This window comes from Haemaphysalis longicornis, unplaced genomic scaffold (genome assembly GCF_048455015.1).
Source record: "Haemaphysalis longicornis isolate Haplotype H1 unplaced genomic scaffold, Haemaphysalis longicornis Haplotype H1 scaffold_2, whole genome shotgun sequence".
NCBI classification, from domain to species: domain Eukaryota; kingdom Metazoa; phylum Arthropoda; class Arachnida; order Ixodida; family Ixodidae; genus Haemaphysalis; species Haemaphysalis longicornis.
The window spans coordinates 89035083-89062550 of NW_027526295.1; the positions used below are offsets into that span (position 1 = coordinate 89035083).

Genomic DNA, 27468 nt, shown 5'->3' on the forward strand with positions numbered 1-27468 from the left:
TGATATGTTTGTGATGTTTCTTGTGCAAGTGAGGTCGTACTACTACCAGTGGAGACTTTTGAGGCGAAATAAAAATGCACTGTCCTTGGCGTATTTATGAACCACTTCTGCAGCTGCCTACAGCGTGTCTTCAGTCGATTATAGGGAAATACCTTCGTCATCCTGAAAAACTTTTGTTAACACACAGCGCCTGTTCTAAGCTTTTGACCACCCCGAGCCCCTTGGGCAGGGCCAGGAGTTTCATATTAACAGGAGGCACGATAAAACGGATCCCTGGGGGTACCTCAGCTTCTAGCAAATATTTCAACTTTGGGTGCTTGATTCAGTTGCATTATCACAAAAGACAGCGGGTATGTGATGGTGAAGCAAGGAATTAAAAACCACAAGCGCTCAGTCTTTGCATTCCGTCATTTATCCTCGCCAACGCGCTGTTTTTCGTCATAATACTCCTTTTCGATTATGTCAGTTGAGGGACCTCTTCCCATGCACTTATTCGAGCCCTGTATTCGGTTCCAAATGGTTTTATAAACTTGGGCTTGTTGTAATACTAAAACAAAAGTGTGGGCTTCATAAAAATCCAGTGAAATTGATACTGTAGCAACTATGGGGATATGCAGTAGCTATTTGACATGTTAAAAAGGGCGCTCCTAACACAAATTTCCCATTGTCCACTTGATATTCGCTCCGAGCCTGGCAGCCAAATTGTTGGCCACTGCAGCCGGAATTCCGCACTCAAACGAGCGCCTATACCAAAGCTTCTTAAAGCAAGCATTGCAACCAGTGTTTCAGACGGGCGTAAAACGTTAAAAATCTACCAACAGGTTTCAAAGAAGTTGTAATTTTTTCAAATGTTTGTCGGTCATTTTTCTAAATGAATTGACAAAGACACAACATTCAACTACTTTACATAGGTACTCTCGTGATACATTGAAATACGAACAACCGAGAGCTTGGCTTTCAGTACATTCTGAGCATTCCTGGCGACTGGCCGCGCATGCGGAAGAACAAGTGACCAGAGCGCATGACGAACGTTGGTATATAAAGATCACCGTCTTTCTATCGCCCGTAAATCACTCTGAAACAATTAAAAATACAGAATTACTGCTGCGCGCGCTGTTTTCAGTCAACTCAGCGACGAAGTTACACAATGCTCGCGTGACTGGGTGCCGAGCGCGGTGCGAAGAGAAACAAAAATGCTCACACGAAGAACGATGCTCTTTACATGCCCAGATTGGACACGAACTCTTGTAACTTGTTCGCACTGCAGATACGTAGTTTGTACTGAAAGCCGCGCATTGTACAGGATGCGCGGCAAGTACTGAAATCCATGCGGTCCGTTGTTCGTATTTCGATGTATTACGATAGTACAGATTTGAAACTGGTGTTTGTCTCAAACAACAGCGAATTTTCAATCTCCTGCTGGTTATATACAATTTTATAGGAAGGTAGAGTTTTAAGCAATATAGGCAGCGCAATTCCTGCGATGTGCATTGGTATCATGTTGGTTTTTCAGCCTTCAGCTCTTGGTCTCCAAAAATGTTTTCGAACTTTAGCCACATCGAGTTTGGCAATCTTGTTGTTAGAAAGCCACTCTGGAGCTTGATGGGTTCCTGCAAAATACAACCATGATCAGTCATGATTAAATGCCACCGGTTGCTGGCTACGTCCAGCTCTACAAGCCTATGCTAATTTCGTGAAAGAGGTTTAGGCTTCTCATGTTCGGAAAGCCGTCCACTGGTGCTCGGGTCAAAACTTGAGCAATGCTGTTACATCCAGACAAATATTTGAGCATGCTCGTACCACGTGAAGGCAGTTGAAGTTATAACGAATGCGGAATAACTTTTAGGGAACAAAGCGTGCCCACTTTACAAAATCCGGCCCTCTGAAAGTGGATCTCAAGCGAAGCTGTTGTAAACCACCACAAATGCTGCTGAATCAGGGCATGAGATGTTTCTAGTGCCGTTGGCTTTATCGCTCGCACACGGTTTCTCTGGCGGCAATTGTTGGGCCCTGCCTAGCGTGACGCATGCACTCGGCGTCTTGGGCTACTGGTCTATTTGGTGACACTAGTCCTAACTATCCTTCAAACATTATGAGCAAACATATTCTTCACCAGGAACACGTGGGGGGGGTCCTATTATTCACAGCAGCCTTATCTCCATCATGCAGTTTCAATGCTTGTTTTGTTGTTTTCTAAAACGTATGCTGAAACCTATGCTGTATGCCTGATTCGCCTGACGCATGTGCTCGGCGTCTTAGGTGCGAACAGCTGTAACCTGCGTGTGGGTTTTTTGCTTACTAAAGGAAAGTTTTCGACCAACTAGACGCTAACACCTTCGGTGTAAAAGAAGGAAAAAAAAGCCATCGGTACGAAATCGACATTTTGAATATGAGAGACACGACAGCGCTTGCTGTCAACATGCATAACAAAACATAATGGAAGTCCACAGCTTCAGCCTATCGAAGCATGACGTAAAACAGTGTTCTGGGTGAAAACTCTTCTACCAACAACGTTATGTTAACGCCCAAAGGGTAGATGTTCTTGCTACCTATTTCAACACACATTGAGAGCCTATGCCAGAGACAGATAATGAATAATGCAAAATATCTCGGCTTAGTTTTAAATTATAGGTAACATTGACCGTGGTTTGTATCCACAGGAACTACACTTAGGCAATATGCGCTGTACCAGAGACCTACGGACCAGAATAGATCCCTCAAGAAACTGGGGAAGAGGGGGAAATATATTTGGTTTCCGCTCCACTAATACCTAATGAAATTAAAGCTGGCGTGCTGAAGGAGTGTCGGGGCGTGAAGGTTGGTTTTGAACGGCAGTGTTTGGCATTGTTTACGCTTGTGTGGCATTGTCGGGCGCTGACTAGGTTTCATGAGTGGAAATTGTATTTTTTTTTATGAGAAAATGTCAAACGACCTCTCTACAGAATTTAGGGCTCATTGCCTATACGATGGGGTGAATGACACAAACAATACAACGTTAGTATTTTGAAGATAGACAGTTTGAACGCCGTAAGGGTAATGAAAATTGCCGTGATTTTGTAGTAACTGCACTGAAATCAAATTCCCCCATCTAACGACGACAATGACTAAAGCGCGAAGTTCTTGCGTGCAAATGTCAAATGCCAAAGTGCCAAAATCAAAGCTGCTGCAATCTATGGAAAGGCGTCAACGATCAATGTTCAGCCCCTCGCCAGTCAAAGTAGAAACTCAGAGGACAGAAAACGAATCCCTCAAGACAAAAGAGAGCCCCCTCCCGCACCCCCATCACCGTCGTAACACTTACAGGATTTGAATTTTGTTTGAACGGGAGCGCCTAAAGGTGTAGGGTGTGGTTTTGTTTGAATTAAGGGTCGGCACGTAATAAAGGGCTTGCATTTTCTTCTTCAACTCTGCCGAAGTCTAAAGTCAACGCCCCCGGAACGAACCCAAAAGAAATCCTGAAGGTGGAGAATACGATAATGTCGCAATCAGGCAGACGTCGGCTTCATAACGCACACTAAACATTTTTACACCCCTTTTGGGCGAAGATGGTGTAGTATATTTTTCAATGGCAGCATACCTATAAAAGCGTTCTGGCTAAAAGGGTGTAAAGATGAAAAAAGTGTGTTCTTGAGAACATTATTGTACAATCTTTTGAAGACCTAAGCAGCTCCATCGCCATCGACTGCGGTAAGCCTGCTGCTGTGAACCATCTTTTACTAACACCTAAATAATGATGTATTGTTGCTTAACACCATAAAATAAGGGTGTGGACAGCACAGCTACTCGTGACAATGTGGATCGGCTGAGCGCGGGGCGTAACATAGAGACACATTCTACACGCCCAAGTCGCATTTGGACCACAGATGAATTGAGCAAAATAACCAACGGGATGAATGGGGAGAAGCGTAGATATTTACTTAATTTATTAATACCTCTGTTCTTGCATTTATATCCAGGAGAGGAAAGTCATCTGATAGAGTCGGTGTGGTTGTCGCAGAAATCAGCTAATTTTTCACTCATACCTTTATGTGAGCATCTACAAGTCAGCATGCAAATTTACAAACGTTTTTATCGTGAGGTGGCTATTACGTTCAATAAGTAATGGAAATACCAGACGCCTATACTTCAGCCCTTTTAGCACCTACCAAGAAGGGTGTTCTTTACATCAACAACCTTTTTGCCACGTGGGTGTAGAGCTACAAATTAGGGTGTTGGAAACTAAAGAAAGGTGTAAAAGAGCTACAACTAAAAAAAGGGGTAAAGACCTCTAATTAAGAAAAAGGGCGTAAGAGAATTCAAACTTTGGAGGTTTGTTCTACCTATTCCCAGAAGTGGGCTTGCACCTTTTCTACGAGCGGGGGGTTGTTTTGTACCTCACGTTGTTTAAAATAATATGAATTTGCAGAATTTTTCACCAGCGGAGCTGTTTTTGCTTGAGCTGGTTTGGTGGCGTTAGACAGAAAATACAAAAAAGCGCCGCCTGTAAAAGGTGCACCACCACCGATATGGTATTTTAACACTAAAGCCGGCTTTTCCGCCTGCTTCAGTGTGAGCTCAAGGGGCGCTGCGCATGCGCCCCCCTAACAATACCATTTAGTGGTGATAGTCTTTCTGGCTCAGTATAATTGACGAAGCGTGCTTTAGTCGTGCAAGGCTGGAGAAACATCGGAGCTGGGGGTCGACCGAGCTTGTTTCCCCCTTGGATCCGCGTTCAGTGTATGGCACATATTGAAACAACCTTACAAAATTCGCCTAAACTTCGCTTCAACACTCAGAACTTAGCCTAGTCTAGCCAGAACATCGCAAAATGTAACGAAACTTAGCAACACCAGAAGGAGTTAGGTCGACCCCAGCTCCTCTGTCTTTCTCCTTTTGCAGCTCAGAATTTATTTCCCGCCCTTTGAACACCCTACACAATGCTGAGGATTTTGAAGGCGGTCAGCACCCCTTTTGCCACACAAAAGGAGTGTAGAGGTACAAATTAGGCGGTTTGAACCTAAAGAAAAGCGTAATAACGTTCGAACACCCTTATTACACTGATATTACACCTCTTTGAGGTGATAAGGGTGTAAAATGTTCAGTGAGCGCGATGCACCAGGTGGTTCGCTTTCGACAGCAGAGCTGTTTAAGCTTTTATTGCTGCTGCATTATGTTACCAGAGAGCAATAGCAAGAAAAAAGACCGAGCGCACATGAGCGTGCACCTAGTGAGGAGCACCCGGCGTCGGCCAGTTTTGTGCGTGGGCTTGCGCACGTAAGGAGCTCGCAAAAAAAAAAAAACAAAAAAATACCGAGCGTACGTGTGCGTGCGCATTGTAAGGAGCGCCCTGCGTCGGCCAGCTCGAGTTTCGAGAACACCCTGCCAAGCGTTCGCGGCGTGATCTCTCGCGTGCTCATCTATCGCCTGTTTAGGCGAGTTCACGACAGAACTTCGGAGCACAGACGCCGAGGGTGGTGGTGATTTATTAATAAAGAAGGGAAGAGAAAAGAGCTGGGGATATTGTTGAACTCAGTCGGGGAGTTCGCATTCATACAACCCAGTCCAGGGAAGGGAGGGGGGCGGTCCAAAGGATAGGAAGAGAGAAAGAGGAAAAAAGGAAGAAGGGGCACAGTCTATGTAGCGTTCGTTTCGTCCAAGGCGCGACGGCTACAAACTCTGCACTAGTCCTGTCACCACTAGGAAGTTGAGGAGGTGCTTCAAGACCTACCGTCGTAAAGCGTCCGATCCTGTGGGGAACAGGAAGTCTTCCAGCTTGTGGCTTGGTACACGGTGTCGCTGGTATGTGGTCCGGAGTTTCTAGCTCGCGGTGTCATGCTGGCGGCAAGAGCACAGCAAGTGCTCGAGTGTCTCGGGCTCTGGGCAGTCGGCGCAGGCGGGGGACGCCCGGTGGCCCTGGCGATGCAGGCGGGCTCCCACGATGCAGCAATTAGGCCGCAGCCGAAGCAGGGGCGACCGGGCGTCTCTACTGATGCGGCCGGGCAGGAGCCGTGGGGCCTGACCACTGACCACTCGAGCATATGAATGTAGACCCTCCACCACTCGGGCCAGGATAGTCCTTGCAGCGTCGAATGGCCCCACCTCCCAAGAGGCTGGTACCCCTGCCTCGCGAGCAGCACCCTTGGCCAGGGCGCCTGCAACCTCGTTGCCCGTGATTCCCACGTGCAATGGTAGCCAGTGAAGTTGCAGTGGACACCCCTGAGACTCCACTGCATGAAGCTTTGCCGCCAGCGACCGCTCCACATAGCCGCTGGAGGTTAGCTGGCTGGTCGGCAGCTCTTAGACGGAGGAGGGCAGACAGAGCGTCAGTCAGGATGATGGCCCCTCGGTCATGGGCCCCCTGCTCTAGAAGAAGATCCACGGCCAAGTGGAGTCCAGCCAGCTCTGCGTCGGTGGATGAGGCCGGGAAGGGGAGGCTGCACACCTGTCTGGTGCCAAGATTCAGGGCCGTGCAGGCAGCTCGGGCTCTGCCCGTCGACTGTTGCACAGAGCCATCCGTGTACACCTGCAGACGTCCGGCAGCGTCGTCCTGAAGCAGGGCGACCACCTCTTGGTAGGTGGACTGGGGTGGAGTGGACCGCTTGCCACGGACCCCCGGCAATGTGAAGGCGATTCGTAGATCCTGCCCCGTGGCTGGTGGTGGTGGCTTCAGGCGGGGCCGATGAGGAAGCGCGACATGGGTCTCGTAGGTACTAAGCAGCCTGCCCATGCGAGAGGTGGGCCGGCTGCGGTAGCACTGGAGGAGTGCCGAGCCGTCCAGTGGGCCCTGCAGGCGGTGGATGTAGTGGAACCCCACTTGCAGGGCCCCCGCATCTGGATAGGCCAGGAACCTGCCTCCGTGTACGTCGCCGCCACCGGGGATGTGCTCCGAAGGCCCAGACAAAGGCGGATAGCCCGGCGCTGGTCCACCTCCAGCTCCTTCCACCGGCGCGGCTTGAGTTGCACCAGAGGCAGAGCGTAGAGGACAGCGGACGACGCCATCCCGTGGAACACCCGCAGGTTCACGGTGTGTGTGTAGCCCTGACCACGCGCCAACAACCTCCGCACGCCCTGGTGGACCATCATTGTGCGTTGCCCGAGCGCCTTCACCGCAGGTATCGAGGACAACTGGCAGTCGACCAGGAGCCCCAGATACTTGGCCGTGGTGTACCACAGAAGGGACTGGCCATTCAAGGTGAGCGGTGGTGTCGACTTGCGTGCCCTGCTGCCCCTCGGGTGGAAGACCAAGGCCTGCGTTTTCGACTCGGACAGCTGCAGTCCACGGCTTGTCAGGAAGGTGGCGTCTGCCCACAGCACCCCCTGGAGGCACGCCTTCACCTTGGAGAGTAGTCTCGTTTGTCCGTGTGCCCAGATGGCGATGTTGTCGGCATAGACTGCCATCGCCACTGAAAACGCAAGCCCAGCCGAGATGCAGTCTGGGAGAGGAGCCAGGACGAGGTTGAAGAGGAATGACCTCAGCACACTCCCCTGGGGAACCCCAGAGCTGACGTCTCGTGGGCTGCTGGTTGCTCGTCCAACGGACCCTTGACTCGAAGGGTCCGGTTGGCTTGGAACACCTTCACGTAACTCCAGAGGTGCCCCTCAACGCCCATGCTGTCGAGGGCATCAAGGATGGCCGTGTGGGGGATGGAGTCGAAGGCCGACTTCATGTCCAGCAGGAGCAAGAAGGCCACCTTCTTGTTATGGCGGGCCTGCTCCAGCATAGACATCACATCCCCCAGGGAGTCCGCAGTGCAGCGGTGGCGCCTGAAGCCGCTTTGCTGCTCCTGGAAGACGCCCCTACGATCAGCTACACACTAGAGGCTGGCCAGGACAGTGCTCTCCATCATCGTCCCCGCTCCGAACGTCAGATAAACCGGCCGGTACGATGCAGGCTCGGTGGGTTGCTTACAGACCTTCAGCATCGACCTGACAAGTGCAACCCGACAAGAAGGTGGAAGGCTTCCCTCCCTCCACACCCGGTTGATGAGATGCGGCTCCAGCTGGGTGACCTCCAGGTTCTGGAGCATCTGATACGTCACCCCATCAATGCCAGGGGAGCTCCGCCGCTTGGGGCATCGATCCAGGGCTGCCCGCAGCTCTCGGAATATGATGTCGGCACCGCAAATGGCCACCACTTGCGGGTCCTGGGGGAACTCCGGCCGCAGGTGTAGCTGGGCCGCAGTGGCAGGTGAAGCTGGGGTGAACTGGTCGGCTAGCCGTTCCGCCAAGGCCTCCTCAGTGATGCCCAAGGTAATGGCGGAGGCCAGCAGAAGGTGCCGGTTGGTGACAGCAGGCTGAAGCAAGTCCTGGAAGACTCTCCAGCCTTTGGCTGGATCCCTACGCGGGTCCATGGAGGAGCAGAGCGACTCCCAGCTCTGCCTCCGCCGCTGCTTGGCTCTCGTTCTGCACTGTGCATCCACCTGCCTGTACGCCGTCCACTCTTCCGGACGCCTGCTCCGGATGGCCCACCGTTGCAGCTGGTTGCGCCTGGCCCGGAGTCTCAGGAGCTCCAGGTCAGCTAGTGCCGTACAGAGGGGTACATCCCCCCGTACCGTGGCCTTGTTGGCGCACCGCACGACAGCTGTCTGGAAATCAGCCTCTGGGTCCTCCACATACTTTGCCACCTCCTTGCGGTAGTTGACCCAGTTGGTGACGGTGTAAACCCTGGTGTCTGCTCGCCTGCGGTCGCTTCTGGAAGTGACCAGGACGGGGTAGTGGTCCGACCCCCAGGTGCTCATGGCGGTTTCCCAGGTGCAGGCACACCGCTGGGACACCATTGTAACGTCAATACGGGACAGTTGAACCGTGCCATCGGGGCCGGGGCGGGTGAAGGTGGGGCTGCCTGTTTTAGCCACGAGCAGGACGCAGAATCAAGCAGCTCTCGTCCCCTGCGGGTGGTGCGGGGCCTGCCCCAGGCCGGGTTGTGCGCGTTAAAATCCCCGCACACGACAACGTCCAGGCCCAGGCGGGCCCGCAGCCGCCCCTGTGCTGTGGCATCCCATGGCCGTGTTGGACGAATGTAGACGCTGGCCACAGTTGTGTCCGCGGGACCCATGCGCACCGTGATGGCGGCGCATTCCATGGGGCCATGCACGACCGAGGTCAGGTCCACTGGAACACTGTTGAACGCGGCCCTCACGTAGACAGCTGCCTGGGACTTGCCTGGTGGGTGGCTGGCGTCTTGGCACGGATGGCTGGTGCAGGAGTGCAGGGTGCAGCTGGTTGTGCTGGCGTGGCACACGTACCCCGGCAGGCGCAAGGAGCTGCCACAGACGTTGGTCTCGTGCAGCGCCAGCACATCGTAGCGCTCCCGCAGCAGCTGCTCTGCCAGCTCCGCATGGCGTGGACCCATTTGGTTGCAGTTCCACTGCATGATGCGTGGCCGCTGGCCTGTCCTGCAGGGTCTGTTATCCATGCTTGGGGGCGGGGGGGCTCAGGTGTGCCAGAGCGGCAGTGGCCGCCTGGCATGTGGGGTCATCAGCAGGAAGGCGACCCACCAGGCTGTGCACCAAGGCCAGCAGGACGGGCCGCGGGTTCTAGCGCGTGCTAATGCGGCCCACTTTAGAAGAGGTGTGAAAGGCTGCAGACAAAACGATCCAGGCCTGCCAGTCATGGGGCACTTTCAGACGGAAGTTCCAAAATCGATGCGACGTGCACCAGCCGGGTATCCGACGAAGAGAGGGGCCGTAAGCTCTGCTGTTTCTCCAGCCTTAGACCAGTAGTACGACCAGGCCATTCTTTTGTTTCGTCGTCGTAATCATCATCATCATCATCACGTGCCCTCACAGTGTGTAAAGCTGGCTTTTCTGGAGACACCGCCATCAGTGAGAAAAAGAAAGCGCTGGTTTGCTAGATGCCAGCGATATATGGATGCAATACAATTGCAATAAAATATACGCAGTTTGCTATTAGCCTGGACAAGCCATGACAATATCCCGACGAACGAAGGCAGTTCAAGCAGCTTCTACATCTTTTAGGGTTGTATTGTTCTAGTATATCAAACTAAATAAACACCGAACACCGTCTGCTTTAACAACCGCCTCTTTGGCGCAAGTGTGTCCCATTTTACAGACAGTTTACAGCGCGCAGTTTAACCTTCAACTGATGAAGGAAGCGGCCGCACTCGCAATGACGGTCTTTTAGCACTGGGCGGTTTCAGTTTCCGCCGTAGGCTGCGATGGTGGGAGAAAATGTGGATGTCATGGGGAAACCTGCGCCGTAGTCGGGTGTACCAGGTGCGATATGGACCCCAATGTGTGGGACGAATCGCCATGTGAGTCTCACTGGCCGCAACTTCACGAAGACTGACCTTTCGCAGTACACCACTTTCTACACAGTGAGCGCGATACGAAGAGCGGGCGTCGCTGGATCGCCATTCTCGAACGGAAGAACTTTTCTCCAAGAAGATGGCCTAGGGGGACTTTTTCAGACTGTGACAGAAGGCTGCCAGCAAGCGTAGTGTTGTGCACAACAATCTCCCTCCACAACCTTATTCTAAAATGACTCCTGATGTGTTTACGCGTGGCGTGCGTGTCTTCACGACGAAACAAATCGGCCTGGCTGTTTAAAGGGGCCAGGCATACAAAACACAAGTTTGGTTTATTCGAAAGATTGCCTCGCCAGAATCTAGCTGACACCGCTTTTAATGCACACTTCTCTCAAATAAGCTATAAATTAGGAAAAAAGAAAATGACCATGCGACCCACTAGCTCATTTTTCGCCACAGAACCCATGATTTATTATGCCCAGCTGTGCGATTGGCTGAGGCCGGCAAAAGCACACGCAAATCGGACAGGAGTTATAAGCTTGCCGAACGAGCTTTTGCACATAAATGTAATGCACATTCATTTAGCAGCAGTACATATAGGGGGGGTAAACAATGAAACTTACGAAAATCCGGTTAAAAATACAAGTACCAAAGCACAGTGGTGTTGGTACTGAGCGCACTATGCTTGTTTTAGGTGCACAGAGGTCCGCTGCTTTTGAGTTGTTTTACATGACACTGGCCGATTGGCGTAACCGACGTTCTATTACATGACTCAGCAAAGCTAGTTGTTGGGCTAGTTGGTTCACATTCATACTTAAACTGCGCATTCGGACGGGACAAGGAAGAGAAGACCCAGGACGGGCGCTGACGGACACAGGACGCCGCCCGTCTTGTCTCTTCTTTTCCTTGTCTCGTCCTAATGCGCAGTTTTAAGTATAACTATTACGTGACCGTTTTTGTCGAGAATGCCCAATGTGTTACGAAACGATTACTTTCTACCTTTAACAAAACAGCGCGAAGCACGGGACAAAGGGAAGACGAAGACTACACAAGCGCTGACTAACAACTGCTTGTGTAGTCTTCGTCTTCCCTCTGTCCCGTGGTTCGCGCTGTTTTGTTAAAGTTATGTACCAACTTGCCCAACTACAAACCCTGCTGTACTTTCTACCGTAACAAAAACCAGGCGGGTGCAAATACGGCAAAGAAAATTACACCATCTTCCCGAGGGGAACAACTGGGTGATGCGGAGCGAGTACTGCTGCTCGCTCATGTACTGCTGCTCGACGTTGTCGTTTCGAAGCGGCTTCTCGTCGTCGTAGTTCAGGTTCCGCTCCTCGACGTTCACGAATCGCCGCTGCTTCTCGTTGTCGTAGTTCAGGGTCTGCCGTTCGCTTCAAACGTTTACGTTCAGTGTCGCGTGCCCTTCGCTTTGCAGCTTTGTCTTGATTGGAAGTGACATTGCTGTGTGCGTTTGTGCTGATGCTAGTATGAGTTTGCGTAAGCCCACTCGCAGACGGGGCTGTTGCTTCCATCACATCGCATCTGAAGTCAACGGAGTGAAGCGGAGTCAACTGACGTCAACCGAAGCAAGCGCTGCACTGACGGGCGCAGCGCGCTACTGCTGTTTATCTTCACACTTGAAGGACAGGAGACTAGAAGAGGACAGATGCGCAAGCGTAGAAGCGAACCCACGCGAAGCGCACGCAGCTGGTAAAGAGAGAGAGAGAGATTCGGAAAGAGTAACGCGCAGCTGTTGGAGAGAGGGAAGGAGGAGAGTTGCGCATGCGCAGTGTGAAAGCGGACACCGACGATGCCGACGCCGACGCGGGACAGGCCACCGCTGTAAGATACTCCGCATGTAAAACGAAGTAACGGTGAAGAACGGTGCGCGACTCAGTGACAGCATGGGACTGACGGTAAGCAAGGCTAGAGAGCCTAATGACGCTCTGTAAGATCGTTTGAATGCCCGCCCTTGTGAGTTCATCGCAGACGTCACGAGAGCACACGATTTGGCAGGAGAGTCAAAATTATATCCTAAATTAATACAAAGAAACACAAAATGCTTGAGTAAAACAAACTTGTATTTTGTCTGCATGGTCCCTTTAAGCTAGCCGATCAGAGCGGTGACTGCAAGATTCTTTTCTAGTTTTCGCTAGCGCATATCAGCCTTGCCAACGCTTAGAATATCTGGTCTCTGGTGACTTAGAGTGCACCAAACGCCTTTCATCGCATTTCCGGCGTCCCCGAAGCCCCGCCGTTCCGCGCGGCCGCTTGCCTATGTTTCATACTCGTGACGAGCGCAGAAACCTGTTACCTCGCTTCAGAACGCATCGCATTTCGTTCGTTGCACAACAGTACGGTATCATGCAGGTTAAGCAACCCGTAGTTAGAGTAGCGGTAGCTGCATTGTTCCAGAAGCTGCAGCTTCGACGTTACTTCCAACTCTGTTAATAATCCGTACGCGAACGAATCCGTACGTGCTCATCAGGTAAACGTGGCAACCAGCAGCTCAGATCCGTTTCATTTATATCAGGGGTCGGCGAACATTTATGCCGAAAACCAAGTTGCATGAAACTGACACGGCAAGGGCCGGACGGAAATTAGGGGCCGGGGAAGAGCGACACAAGCGACCAAAGGGCGGGGGGCTTTTTGAGCCGGTGCAAAGATAAGAAGTGAATACGGTACCTTGCTAATGGTTAAGATGGGGTTAATGCCAACTGGCAGTGATCTCGCTTTGTTCTTGTGTAACCCCATTGGAGGTTAGAACTGCCACGTCAGCCTTTTGAAGTGACAAGTGTAGCGGGACTCTGACGTCGTGTGGGGGGCGGCATAATACATGCCCGCGTTCGGGCCGCGGGCCGCAGGTTGTAACCCTTGATATACGTGGTTTTTGTGTGCTTATACATAGAAAAAAAGCCGCGAAACAGCTATGAATCGCCTGAACAGAAGCTTTGCAATGGGCGCCAGTCACAACAGCGCTTTCAGTATCTTTATGAACCATTTTTCGTGACTAAGTGGCCTGCCGAGGTCGGCACACAATATCTACGCGTCCGATAAGTCCAAAGTTAATGCGACACTACCCAATATTCACCCAATTCCTCCATAAAGCCGTTCCGGCGCTCGATGATGCGACACGGCCCATTGAACGCCACGGCGAGAAACGCGTCCGAAAAGGGCAGCGATGCCGAGTAACGCCACGTCGTCTAACGTCGTTCCGCCCAGGCCGCTGCTCTGTAAACCGTGTATCGGCCATATTCTGAGATAATTTTGTTTGCCGCCAGGATGCTCGTTGGCATTGTAGTTTAGATTATATTTTCAGAATTCGTACTGCCTATACTGAGTCTTTCTTTCAGGTGGTTAACCTTAACGCTCCGCTTTTTCCTGGTTCATTTTTAAAAGAAGTTGTGGGTTGTTTGGAAGTTAGAAAAATAAACGACCGTACCTTGTGTCGCTCTTCGTCGACATGTATGGTGAACATCGACACGAGCGTAGCTAGGGCAACCTTCACGTTGAGGAAAGCAAACGGACGGCCTACGCAGGCGCGTGGCCCATTTCCAAATGGCAGGAAACAGGCGGGATGGATGTTGTTTCTGTTGTCTTCATTGAACCTGGTGGAAGGAACAGGGAACAGGCTTTTAAAATACCTACGGGTTTTGATGGTTTATTCCAAGAATAAAAAAACGTGGGGGTGAGTTGCTAATGCGTCAAGCCCCCCATTTTTTGATGCAGAAAGAATATGTTACTTAGGGAAGCTATCGGCAATATATAGGAGAAAAATCATGGTCCCTTCTTCTGTATGAAGGGGAGGGAATGGCGAAGCGTTTTAGAACACGACATACAGGTGAGACAAAGTAGAGGGGAATGGTATAAGCAACTCGTTGTCTTGAAAGCTGATGTAAGTCACTTCTAAGGCGCACACATGGACGCACAAAATTTTATTTGTACTCTACAGGTCTGAAAAGAGGTACCGCTTGAGAGAAGTGATGTGCTCAATATGCATATCCAAGTGATGAGACGTGGAAGCGTGAGGTCCAAGTCGTGTTTAGATCTCGAAAATGATGCATCTTTCTAAACAGAGTGAAAATGCTTATGAAAGTTGTGAGACGTTTAGTCTTGAGTTCCAAATCACCTTCTAACAACGCGCTGCATTGCACACGCCGACATTTTTTTCCCAACACCTCGCCCTTCAAAGACACGAGGAGCCTGGTCGGGTTTTGTCGCATGACAAAATGCCTGGTAGCCTAGGTACAGAAGGTAAGCTCAAAATAGTGCGTGGGGATATAGGGTGTAGAAGAACGGCCACATTGCTTTTGGTAATATGTCTGGTAGAACAGAAGAGGGAGCTAATTCTAAATATTTTGTGGAATGGTATCGGGAAAGGTCTCAAGGGGACTGTCTTTTCTAAATCAAGTGCACATCCAATGATTGTTTTAGTTGTTTTTAGGACCCTTTTTTTGAACGGTTACCATAAAAAGGAGGAAATCTCAACGCAGACCTGGGAAGAATCATAATCAAATTTTGATCGTTTGTGGTTTGGGTTCCATCTGACGCTCAAAAGGCTTTTTACAGATAGACAGCCAAGAAGAAGAAGACAGAAGAAGAAAGTTTCATAATGTTCAAGAAAATTGTATCCACTACCACGCCTTTACCCAAAAGAGAAGGAATTTGAATGACTCGTGTTCCCACAGGGAGCATGACTAGCCGTTTTCTGCGGCCGGGAACGTTGCAACCGCACATCAGTTACGCCGGTAGCAAATACCAAGAAACAGCAGGACGGCAGCAGACAAGCCTTGCTGCTTCTCTGCTGCTTCTCGTCTCTATGTGGACGGTTTGGTTCTTGTAGCTGCCAACTTACACAATTTCTGGCACAAATAATGCCCAAAGTAATGCGCCTGGCTCGCGTGAAGATAGAAAAATAGAAAAAGAACAGCCGCCTGCTTCGTAAAACTTAGGTCATGTTGAGGGATCCGCTGTCACGGCAAGACGTTTCACAACACAACTTCTTATAATAAATTGGAAAACTATTGACTGTGCTTTTGGTGTACACCTGAAATACGTGAAGGAAGCACTTAACATCACGGGAAAGACAAAGCCATGCGTACTTCAAATCACACTTCGCGTTTTTCTTCTTCGGGATTGTTAACACCATTGACCACCAGAGCGAAGACTTTTTTCCAGAAGACATAGACAAAATGTGTAGAATGAAAGCAGATCAAGACAAGTAGAATCTCGGAAGATTGAAAAAGGTGTGTGAGGCTACCATACATTAAAGCACATTGTTTTTTTCGCGTCAGCAGGTTGGCGATATCAGACTCGATAACTGTTAATCCTTCACATTTTCTCCTACGAACGTCCGTGGACTCGTCAGAAGCGGCATATTTGAGACCCGAAAAAAGCACTGGCAAACGTTCATGTTCAGTGACATGTGCTAGAATTCGCCTTGCTCAAATTACGCGAACCAGTGTACCCAATGAAATTCTAGCTACGGTCGTTGGAGCTTGGCTTACAAGACTGCTTTTGCATCCGTCCTCTATTGACGTTTTCGAGACTTCGTGAAATCTGTTGCCATGGGTGAGAACTTTTTCAGGTCGATTTCAGTGTCCTTCCGGCGATGGTGGCATTCGTATGGGTCACTGCGGCCACCTGGGCTAGTAGGGCCTGGGTAAGAGGGTCTGTGCTGAGCATCGCGGCCTCCCACTAAGCTTGGGTCGGAGTTCCGAGTAAAACTGGGTGCTTCTTAAGAGTTCGCAGGGGTTTTCCTTCGCAACATAAAACAACATGTGACAGGTGTGCGCATTGATGACATAGAGGACAAACATAGAGGACAATTGAAGACATAGAGGACAAGCACCAATAGAAATAACAATGCTCGTCTACACCCTGATTCCGAAATGCCTGAATAACTGCTGCGCTTTCGACCGAGTCTAATGATTTCTCATAATATAGGCATACTTTCCTATCAAAATTCCCGAGATTGAGAAGGTGCTTTCATGTTCCTTTTTAAGTGTTTATTCAAACTTACTTTTCATAAATTGCTTTGTCACGTACTTAGTGTTACCCAAGATAATATGAAAAGAAGAGCCGTTTACAGCTACATGCCACTGGCGTACCGCGGGGGACGGCCCGGGAAACCATGCCAAGGCTTATGGCGAGCAAAGCTGCGAAAGAAACACTAAGGCGATTTTTCTGATACGTTAGCTAGCCTCATATTCGTTTTGGTATTCTTACTCAGAAGTTCTTACCTTTCAGGGTCAAAAAGAGAGGGGTTACTCCAAATTTCAGGATCTTGGTTCATGCAGCTTGTTGCAGCCAGAACGCTTACGCCCTTGGGAATTCGAATGCCGTTATACTCGTAGTCTACTACGGCACGCCTTGTTATAAAGCTGGAATAGCGTCGAAAAAGATGAACGGGTTAACAAAGACAGGACTAAGTTTATCAGTGTCCTCGCGCATTCTTGTATCCACGTGCGTGCGAAATATTTTCTTTTCTATTTACAACATTTCTAGATAAAGGCAATCATGAAAGCACAGGCGATCGTGAGTTCATCCTGTCCTCGAGACATTAAGGCACGTAAAACTATATGCCACGTGGTAGAAAGGGGAGACCTTTGTTTAGTTAATGTCTGCTACTACCTACGCCAACCTGTTCCTAAAAATCAGTTAAAACAAAATATTACTTCTTCACAGAGTGGTGCAGCTATTGTCAGTTTAAATGGCGAATACAAGATTTTTGTTCACTAATGTTCTTTCAAGTGTTCAGAAAAACATACACTTGAGAAGGCGTGCAACATATCTTATTGATGCTGTAGTAACTGTGCGGCCTACAAGTTTTATATTACACTCATAACATAGCAAATATAAAACTCGAAGAAGCTGTTTACTTCTTGTATAGGAATGGGCGCACAATGTTTAGTCTTAGCATATCCTTGCAAACCTTCCAAGCTGAACTACTATTAATGTTTAGAAGTGCTATTTCTTAAAACGTGTATGCTGCTGTAACACCCAATGCAGGCATATGGCCAGTTTATGTTACGAAAACAATTTAATATATAATTCCCATATTCTAAATGGCAAACAGCCCCACTACTGGTCCTTTTACCTTTCAACTCTTCCAGCCTACCACGTGCTTCTTAGTAGCCCCTGGGTCTGTGAACTAGTGACGGGGTCTACGGTACGAGGAGATTTGCGATAGAGCTCGGTATGCCCCAAACACCGGCAGCTCAAGATTGTGAGCGGAATGCCCAACACGTGCGGAGATTTCTAGTCGGACGTATAGGAATACGACGCACAGAAACTGACTGGTGATTGTAAGCATGCCAATTGCACGGCAAACGTAATTTCCGTAGGTACACCCATCCAATTTTTTTCCCAACATAAAGGGAACGTTCACCGTTCGGTTGATCAGCGCCATATGACGGAGTGAAACGGCAAACACGACGAGAGTTGCCGCATGCAGGCTATGCACTGATTGCGGCAGCCCCCATGTGGTAGGCTCTTCCAGGAGCTGAGGCAGCCCCGAATAGTTTCGCTCGCTCATCACAGGCCTTTGTATAGTGGCCGTCTTTGTTCTCGAGAAGGCCCGTTGGGCTAATACTTCGTAAATCACCAATAACACAGATTTCTAGATTTGCTCGTGGTATGCTTAGACTGCTTCTATCAGTTACCTTCACTTGCCCTCTTTGCATAGTTAGCGGCTGCTCTGGAGGCACTGTGATAAGTCAAGGAAAAAAAGACATCCCCCTCGCGAGGGGCACGATCAAATGCACAGCATTTCCGAGGGGGTGCGCCGGCAAGTCGTATCTCTTGATCGCGGGACCCGTGTCGCCATCTTTTGGAAGCGCGGGACAACTTGTGGCGCTTTCGAAACAAACGAGAAATGAGTGAAGGATATAAGGCGCGTTCGGTGCATCGAAATCTGTGTCGGTTTCGTGGCTCGGTCGGTTGTGCGCCGGGCACCTTGCGTTCCGCCCGCGGCGTCATGGGTTCGAAACCGGGCGCCGGAAACTGTTAAACATTTCTTCCTGGCTGCGGACTACGACAAGGCGCGCCTGCGGACTACGACAGGGCGCGCATGCGGACTACGACAAGGCGCGCATGCGGACTACGACAGCGCACGCCAACGCCGCGTGACATTGTGAGTTACTAAAATGCTATGCATTTAAAAATCGCAGCCAGTGTTCTGCTCTTGGAACAGCCTCTCAGACGACGGCTGGCGCAGCCATTGCTTAGTGCGCAGCGGCTATTCTCGCCGAGTTCACCGGGTCGATCCGTCATATGGCGCGGATCAACAGCACGATCAACGCCACCGTGATATTAGAGAATTTTAGCTGATCGTTTCTGACGCTCCACTCCGCTGCCGGCGGCTCACTCAACGCGACCGCAGCGTCAGCAGCAGAAACACTTTTAGCTAACAGATAACTGTATTTCCCTCGGCAGGGAATTATTTGCGTCAGTGCTCGTGCCCTGTGCGCGTGTAAACCAGGACGTCATCCAAAGGAAATATAAGAAATTGTAGTTTAGGCAGTCAAATAAAGCAAAATGCCGTGTTTATTATTCGCCGACGCGACAGAATGGTACTAAATATTAATAAAAGAAGCCGTTGAACCTTCGAATAGCCAAGTGAGTCTGTCGCTCTCGGAGGTGCATAAACATACCCAGCTTCCTCGCTCAAAATTCGACCTCTCAGGAACCTAGCAAAAGCAGTTGAGAAAAGTTATATTTCGCATAAAGCAGGAAGTCAACGTGAAGATGAAAACACTAAAAGGAATATCCAGGTTTCAGAATATTTTGTGTGTAATTCGCTGTCAAATCTTACTCCCTGTGCATTTCTATAGGATAGTTTGCATGGCTCAGGAACCTAGTCGCGGAAAGTGCGAGTCCTAAAACTGTGCACAAAGCACGTTTTCACCCCCAATATTAACTGTGAAAAATTACTTTCATTTCACTAAACAACTACAGACTAATCCCTTTTGAAAGGACTGCCATGAGCGGGAAACCTGCACATGGGAATGCTAAAAGTAGGCCCGCGCTTCGGTCGACGTTTTTCACTTGCGTACTATACGTCGTTAAGAGGTGTGGCACCTTTGCCTGTACGGAAGCGCTTTCGCGGTTTCGTGGCTCGTGTTTAAACCGAAGAAATGGAGTTCGCAGTAGCTCACTCGCCTTACAGGGTGCAGCCACCTTTAAATTCCGCGTGGTAGCGTGAGCTGCCGCGACGGTCCGCTAAGAGTCTAGCGGAGGGGTGCCCCCTCCGGTATCGCCGCTAGCGCCCTACTGCGCCCCGCATGCGCAATGGATTTCCCGCTGGCTATAGGAGCAGAGCAGGATCTCAGAAACGGTCTGCTAAAAGTCTCTCTTGATAAAAAATTGGACGCGTGTCCACCAGCATCCAGCGCGTTTTCTCATAGCAATATTTATATGATAGTAACGAGTGCGTTATTTTGTCCAGGAATAATAGCACATAAACAATAATTATGACTACCAAGATCGGGAGGGATAAAAAGTAAGAGCAATGCTCGGAGCTTTCCACTTTAGTGGTGGGTGGGCCCTATCACAATTTATTCTTTTATAAACCACAAAAATATTATCAATTGCTTCTTCCACCTGTAAGCCTGCAGCAAAAATTTTGATTTTTAAGAAAATATCTTTTGTACAAGATTGTTAAAAAATACTCTCTCACCTAACGTTTTGATAATACACCCGCATAGATTCTTTTAAAACCATGTCTAGGTACTTCAGTTGTCCTATGGCGTCGAAGCTGAGGTTTCCCTGAAATCAAAAAGTTCTAAAATCAGCACACAGAAAGCATACATTGCGGGCTATGGGCAATATTTTCATCTCACGGTTGTTCCGCTGGTGGCGCGAACATGCTCTCTGAGTCTCTTCTGGATATCAGGGTGCTGTGCCAGTAAATACAGAGCCGCAGCGATCGCATGGGCAGTGCCGTCCAGCCTGCAGTCGTTTATTATTATGAGTGAGACACGACATTATGCGGGCAAAATAATTCCTGCTTTGGTTACTAAATCGCTTTACGCTATATTGATAACAACTGCAGAAAATACCAATGTGGGCCTTGTAAAGAATAAAACCTTCTTTAAGGTCCGCTTGACTGACAACTACAGAAAATTTCTGATCGGCTTTTGCACTGCATCACTCATTCCTGTCGCAAAAACAATTTGAAGAATTGTACATAAAATTTTCATTTAAGCACAGTCTCGGGTAAATGTTCATTTCGCAGCGTAAATTTAGGAGGAATATATTTTAACTCCCGAAGTCACGTAGACTGCATATTCTCAAGAAATCCATATTCTAGCCACTCCCGTTTTTGGCCTCAAACTTTTTATTGTAAAAATATCTACTTCATTCCCCTTTGTAGTTATTCAGCGTCCAGTTGGCAGTTGTTCAAGATTCAGGCTTAAGCACTAAACTAAGGTTGAGAGGTTTACCAAATATCGTTCAGGGCGGTCCGGCAGGCGTTGCTCTGCGCGTTGCAGCAGTTGCTCTTTGTATTTCCTAATTTAGGAGGTCTTTTTGACTATTTTTAGGAATAGCTCAAACAAACAACTCACCCAGCAAACAAATACACGCAGGCGTTGATCAGTACTTCTCTAGGAGAAAGCCGCAGATCACCTTGTCGCTCTAAAGAAAAAAATGTCATTACTGCAGCGCACATTGATGTTGGCATTTGAATGCAATAACTAGAGCAGCAGCAGAATTCTTTTTAAAAGGGCAGCTTTTTAAGCTTGCTCCATGCATTCCAGGCGTCGCTAAAAACTCAAAAGCTCAGAAGTAAAAGCTCAAAAGAGGAAAACACAGAAATGCTAAGCCAAGAAGTGCGATGGGAAGCAATGAGGAGCTGGGAGCGACCAGCATGGGTGGTAGAGCGCGCCTCAAGAAAAAAAACGCTTCCCGTGGTCGGAATCCAACCTGAGACCATCATGACACGAAACAGAGAGAGATAGAGAGAGAGAGAGAGAGAGAGAGAGAGAGAGAGAGAGAGAGAGAGAGAGAGAGAGAGAGAGGAGAGAAGGTGGGGGGAGAGAGAGAGGCGAGAGAGAGGGAGGGGAGAGAGAGAGACTTTTTCATTGAGCATTAAGTGCGGAGTCGTTCCCTATTTTCGGAATCCATGTGCTGTATTGGTTCCACTGGCCCTTGCAGTAGGGAGCTGGACAGACGTATCTCACACTACCCAGATGATGGGGAAATGGGTGGCAGGGCTGGGTTATTATTAAACTCTTATTTAATGCTCTTGAGGGTTTCCTGCTGGTTGCAGGATTTTCATTTGCAAACGAGTTGTGTTGGGAATAACGGATGCATCCTGAATGGATGTATTAGTATTGACGGACTCTGGTATTGGTCTGGGTGTCCTACTCTGATTCAACGTCTATTCGATTGCGCTATCATCGCATTCAGGGCCCTCAGCGTTCCCTTTGGATTCGTGCTGACTTGAAATATGTAGAGCGCTTCGCGGCGGAGGTGTCCAGACGAGAACGGACGCGTCAGGGATTGGCTGCGCCTAGCGATGACGTAAGCTCTGAAGTGCATTTGTTCTGCAGTCTTTAGTTGAGAGAGACGGCGTGCGTTCGGCGGCATCAGTGTCTGATCTACCGATAAGAAGGGCAGACATCAGAAAAGCAATGTTTAAGCTCGTGAAGGTAACTAGCTCCGCTGTTTACTGAGTCCGTGTATCTCCATTGTGAAGGTGCCAAATTTTTTGCCTTGAAGTTATTGCTAATGCTCTTGAAGGCGTTCATACCAATACGAAAAACGCTCCTAAATTTAACATGTACATTTACAGAGCACGGCGTTCTATGCTGAAGGAAGATCGCACACATTGAAATTTAAAGAGACAGGGCTGCAAGAGGCTGCAAGTCTAGTTAATGTGTGCACTGGCGGAAATAATAGACGTTTAGGTGTCCCCTCTACGATTTTTAAAAGTGTACGAGGGCCGAGTATGCACGTAATTTTGTAAGCTCAACGCCGCAAAAACTGTCAATAGATTTTGAAGATTGAACCGCTTTTGAACCGCTGTCTTCACTCGTTGCAGGTGGGGATTCAATTTTTTACTGCCCGTTGTAATTCGGCTGTCTACGGCTTCCGGGACTGCTCTGAAGCAGGTGTGTTACTGTAGTCGTTATTGTAGCGTGTTACTGTAGCCTGTGCTTCTCTGTGTTACTGTAACCTGTGTGATATACGCCTTAACACGATGGCAAGTAAAAAGGGCGACACTTTGACCACATTTGCACAGACACTCGCTGAAAAAGCGCATAGCAGTATAAAAGAAGTAATCAAGGTTTTGACAGACATGACTTCCAAATTTCTGGAGGTGATGAATGAACTAAAAAATGAAGTAAAAGAGCTGCATTCATTTAACAGTTCCGTCCAGGCAGAACTTGCGTTAGTCAAAGAGGGAGTGAATTGCATGAACTGAAACTTCGCAGAATTCAAAACCGATGTTATCACCCTCCTTATTGAACTGAAACTGGCAAAACACCTTGTCCTCGAATGCCAGAAAGAGAACCGAAAACTAAGCAAAGAACTTGATGAGAAGAAACAACAGCTAATTGAGCTCAAGCAGTACAGCAGGAGGAGCAACCTCGAAGTGAAGGGCATACGTGTTACTGACGTAGAGGATACTCCAAAAATAGTTGAAGCAACTGCTTCGCGTTTGTCTACACGACTGCCCAGTCACGACATTCCCATAGCACATCGAGTGCCTACAAAGGCAAGATGACAACCAAACATTGTTGTTCAGTTTGCCTCCCAAAGTAGCCTAGACAGATTTTTGTCGGGAGCAAAGAAAACACGTCTGAACGCATCGATGCTTCGATTTCAAGGAGCGGATCCCGTCTTTGTTAATGAACATCTACGCCCGGAAAATAACAATCTTCAGGGGAAGGCAATCGCAACCAAGCGCGCTCAAGGCTAGAAGTTTGCTTGGTCTCAGACGGGAAAATACTGATGGGGAACGCTGAAAAATCAAAAAATAGTCCACGTTACCTGTGAAAAAGATCTACAAAAAGTGTAGCCGCAAAACGAAGCAAGCCACACTAACTCTAGCCCATGATTGCTCCCAGAAAAAAAACATACCCGTTCTTCCCAGTAACGTCCGCAGCATAAATAAAAACCTGAACTCCCATCTTTCTTTTATCGTCAAACAAGACGAGTCGTTTGAAATCGTAGCGACAACTGAAACATGGCTCAGAAAACACGAAAATATACCAATTCCACGGGACTCTCAATTCTGTGGTGGTGGTGTGGCATTGTCCGTTAAAGATAGTTTACATTACACTATCTTATCATCAGTTTCTTGTTGTTCACCGGCACTTGAAGCGTTATTTTTGAAACTTGAATGTGGGCTCGTAGTGGGTGTTGCATATAAACCTCCGCATTCAAGCTTCGCCAGGTTTATCGATGAAATGGAAATAACCATGTTTTCTTTAACCAAGAACGGCAAAACACGCGTCGTAATCGTCGGAGATATGAACATTGATACAGCGTTCAACAATTTCATGGATTACACACAGTTTCTTCGATCATACAACTTTCGCAAACTGATCACCACCCCGACGCGTATAACCACGTCTTCGGCAACATCAATCGACCATGCGATCACAAACATTGACACAGGTATAAACGGAGGCGTCTACCAAAAACCAATTTCGGACCACTTCCCAACCTTTGTAGAGGTGAACACCCTTCCTATGGTAAAAACGGGTATGCCGACACACAGAACCAATATAAATTATGAATTATTCCGTAACAAGTAGTTGTTAATCAGACCGGATCATATCTATTATGAAGACGTAAATACAGAGTTCTCGAACCTAATTACTACCCTAAATGAGCTTATAGGCTGCAGTAGCCGAAATGTAGCATAATCGCAATGCTATAAACCAATTTCTCCCTGAATGACCGAAGAAATCTGAAGCATACTGAGGAAAAATTCTATCGGTATCATAAGTGGCTACATCACAATCGAAATGAGTATTAGCTTTACCAGTTCAAATGCGTGCGTAACAAATCAGTGTCTTTAATGGGAGCCAGAAAAAAAAGAATATTTTACTCGCCGCATTCAAGATGCCTCAGGGAATCCGAAAAAAATGTGGGAAGTGGTTGACGAGGTCATGAGAAATTAAAAAGAATGCTCCACCTTAACCCTAGCGTTACAAAAGACAACGTTAACCAATTTATTACTTTTTTAAACCAATTTCGGTCCTAAACTGGCTTCGACGCTTCCCGTCGCAAGTTTGGACAGTATTCCTCTACCGCCAGTTGCTAACTCTTCCGCCCTTCAAGATACCGAAGTCAACGAAGAATTGTCGGTTGTTGCGCAGTTGTGTACAAAGAAAGCAGTAGGCTTGGACAGCATTTCTGCAAAACTAATAAAGAAAATCAGTGAAGTCATAGGACCAACCTTGTGCCGTCTGTTCAACCATTTGTTGCTTGAATACACATACCAGTCGTCCTTGTAGATATCCAGAGTTACAGCGATGCCGATGGTGATACTTCTTACTCTTAGAGCTACAGACCTACTTCTGTTCTAAGCGTTATTAAAACTATATTTGAAAAACTTCTCTCTAAACGCATTTAAAATTTCCTAGATAAATATAATAATATTTGCCCACAGCAATATGAATTTCGTTTGAAGCATTCAACTAGCTTAGACGTGATTGCACGTACCCAGTCTATCAACAGTGCGCTAGACACCAACAAACTAGCTGCTGTTATCTTTCGAGATATAAAAAAGGCCTTCGACACGAATAACCATGACATCTTGCTAAACAAATTAAAAATATACGGGTTTCGTGATAGGGTGCTTGAAGTTTTTCTAGCTATCTTGAAATCGTCAACAAGTTGTCTCAATGAAAAATGTGACGTCATCCATGCAGTGGTACTTGCGCACAAGGGTACCGCAGGCCTATACTCTTGGTGCGTAATTTTTTTCCCGTTACGTGAAGGACTTGCCTCAGATATTAACCTCAGCGAACTCTATCATGTACGCTGAAGACACCGCCAATATAATTACTGCCAATCATACTACCGAACTCGAGAGCATCGCAAGCGCTGAGCTGAAAAAAATGTCATACTGGTATCTGAGGAACAAATTAACAGTCAATACAAAGAAAACGAAGTACGTACTTTTCCAGTCGCGAAACAGATCTCTCGGTTTTCTGATATCAGATTAGCTATTTGCCAAGCGCAGCTTGAATCAACTAACCTTTTTACGTACCGCGGTGTGACCTTATATAAGCATATACATTGGGAAGATTGCGTCTGGCTGCTCTGCTCTAATCTAGTTACGTGAATACTTCGACACCGATGTTGTGCGAGTATTAAACTTCACGTTAGTGCACACTCATCTTACGTATTGCATCGAGTAGTGGGGCTGGACACACAATACTTACCTAGAGCGCCTGAGGCGAGCTCAAAAACGAGCTCCTAGAATACTTACGCTTTCTGGCTATTCTCAACCCAGCAAGGCGCTGCTTACTGACTTACGCGTATTACCATTTGATCTAATTCATGAGAAAAAAAAAACGCTGGTTGCATTCACAACATAATAACAAACAGCCTTCCTTTTGACGTGTCTGCACGTAATACTCCCGCACGCGCAACTCGGGGCCATACCTTTGGAAAATTTAACTTAGCCTCAAAAGAAACGTTTACGGCGCACGTATGTTGGAATTTGCTGGCGTAAAGATCTGGACGAGCCTGTCGCAAGACGTTAAAGTTGGTAACAATTTTTCTGTTGCAATAAAGACGCACTACCTTAAAATAAATGACGCTATTTCAGTTCAAGCTTGCAGCTATTATTTGTACATTCTGCAACATTTATACCCCATTATCGAATGACGTGATACTTCTTATACAATGTGATAATATACTGCATTTTAACTAATTCTTGTGCTTTAATATGATGTATTCATTGTAACCTGAGAGAGAAATGCAATTGACGTAGTTATTGCTGGTAAAAATTTAACGTGCTTTTGTTTATTTCATTGGCTTATAGAATTGTATTCATTCAAGAAATCTGTGCTCTAACGAGTGTCGAGATTGCCTTTTAACGATTTTTAAGTTTAGTGCCCAAAATGTGTACTCACATGTGTTGCCTGCGTTTTTTCAACTCTTTCATTGGACCCTTTACTAGCCGCTTGGCTATGGGTCCAAACAGTTTTGGCGTATGTTTTATAGCGCCACAAAGAACAATAAATTGACTTGACAAATTGAATTGACGCTACCCAAGCTTTGGATTCTTCTTTCATAGGCACCGGTATAAAAGTCAATGTCTATGAAAACGACTTATTGTTTCGAAAATATTAGGTTAGCTACGGGACAGAACTCAGAGGTCCGAATAAAAAAGTATGCTTACTGTTAGAGCCACCGACGTCTTCTTTGTCCAGGAGGAGTTGTAAGAGGTCAGCCTGCTTGCCCTTTTAGAGAATAAAGTGAAAAAATGGATATCCAAGCACTCATTATGATGAACTGACGGCGATAACATTAGTGTCGAATCACCGAACGACCTTTATGCCAGTGTGTGCGCCACCACGTTGTATTGGGGCTGACGTGGACGGTTGTTTCATTCGTTTTGTACGTGGTACCGCTACGGCGCGAAATGTCGAAATATTGGAGCAACGCCGTATGACCGCAGTTGTTTCATAGTTGCTGTTGAGGGGAACGTTTCGTTGTCTGTTGCAATAGCTTCATGTGCTGCCCCATCTAGAGCTGGGCTCTCTGTTCTCTTCGTGGTGGGGAATTTCAATTCCATAGGCACTGGGTTGGCTGCTGATTTGTCTGCCTTCACCGGGTTCTCCCGCTCCCAGTCATCTTCAGCGTTGCGTTGCCTCGGCCAACTGATTTTTACACAAGCTCCTAATGTACACTGTTGATAGTCCGTGGCCGTATACACCACACCAATAACTCCAAAAAACCAACGTCATATAGAACGTAACGAACTAATTTTACGTTCAGTCATGAGGCAGTGCCTACGCTGGTGGAACCATCACTCTATCTGCTTGGACGTCATGTGTACAGTGGCGGGCTTCTCTTCTGTCTCCTAATAATTACCAACATTCTTTTCCCTACACATCTAAACCTTCCTTTTATCGTTACTGCCGCTTAGAGGCTTGACCAGTCGCCTATCGTAGCGCCATTATCCGAAACGTGCTCAACTACCCGCCAGATTCCACCTGTTGTCCGCAGTGGATGTCTATATACTGTTA

The 27468-nt window shown here is 48.0% G+C and overlaps 1 protein-coding gene across 2 annotated transcripts in view; it reads right to left on the reverse strand.

The window, feature by feature from the left end:
* Positions 1-1407: 1407 nt before the first annotated feature.
* The window catches only part of LOC144167238 (cytochrome P450 3A24-like), a 60008-nt gene continuing 33947 nt past the window's right edge, over positions 1408-27468 (reverse strand). The window contains exons 8-14 of one of the 2 annotated variants that reach the window (XM_077696577.1): positions 26619-26679; positions 20815-20884; positions 20089-20197; positions 19926-20014; positions 16489-16629; positions 13689-13854; positions 1408-1610 (exon numbers count right to left, since the gene is read on the reverse strand). In XM_077696577.1, coding sequence (XP_077552703.1) covers positions 1497-1610; positions 13689-13854; positions 16489-16629; positions 19926-20014; positions 20089-20197; positions 20815-20884; positions 26619-26679 — 750 coding nt within the window. In that variant the 3' untranslated portion in view covers positions 1408-1496. Of the gene's footprint in view, positions 1611-13688; positions 13855-16290; positions 16405-16488; positions 16630-19925; positions 20015-20088; positions 20198-20814; positions 20885-26618; positions 26680-27468 lie in introns of those variants that run through there. The other variant, XM_077696578.1, reaches the window with a different exon arrangement.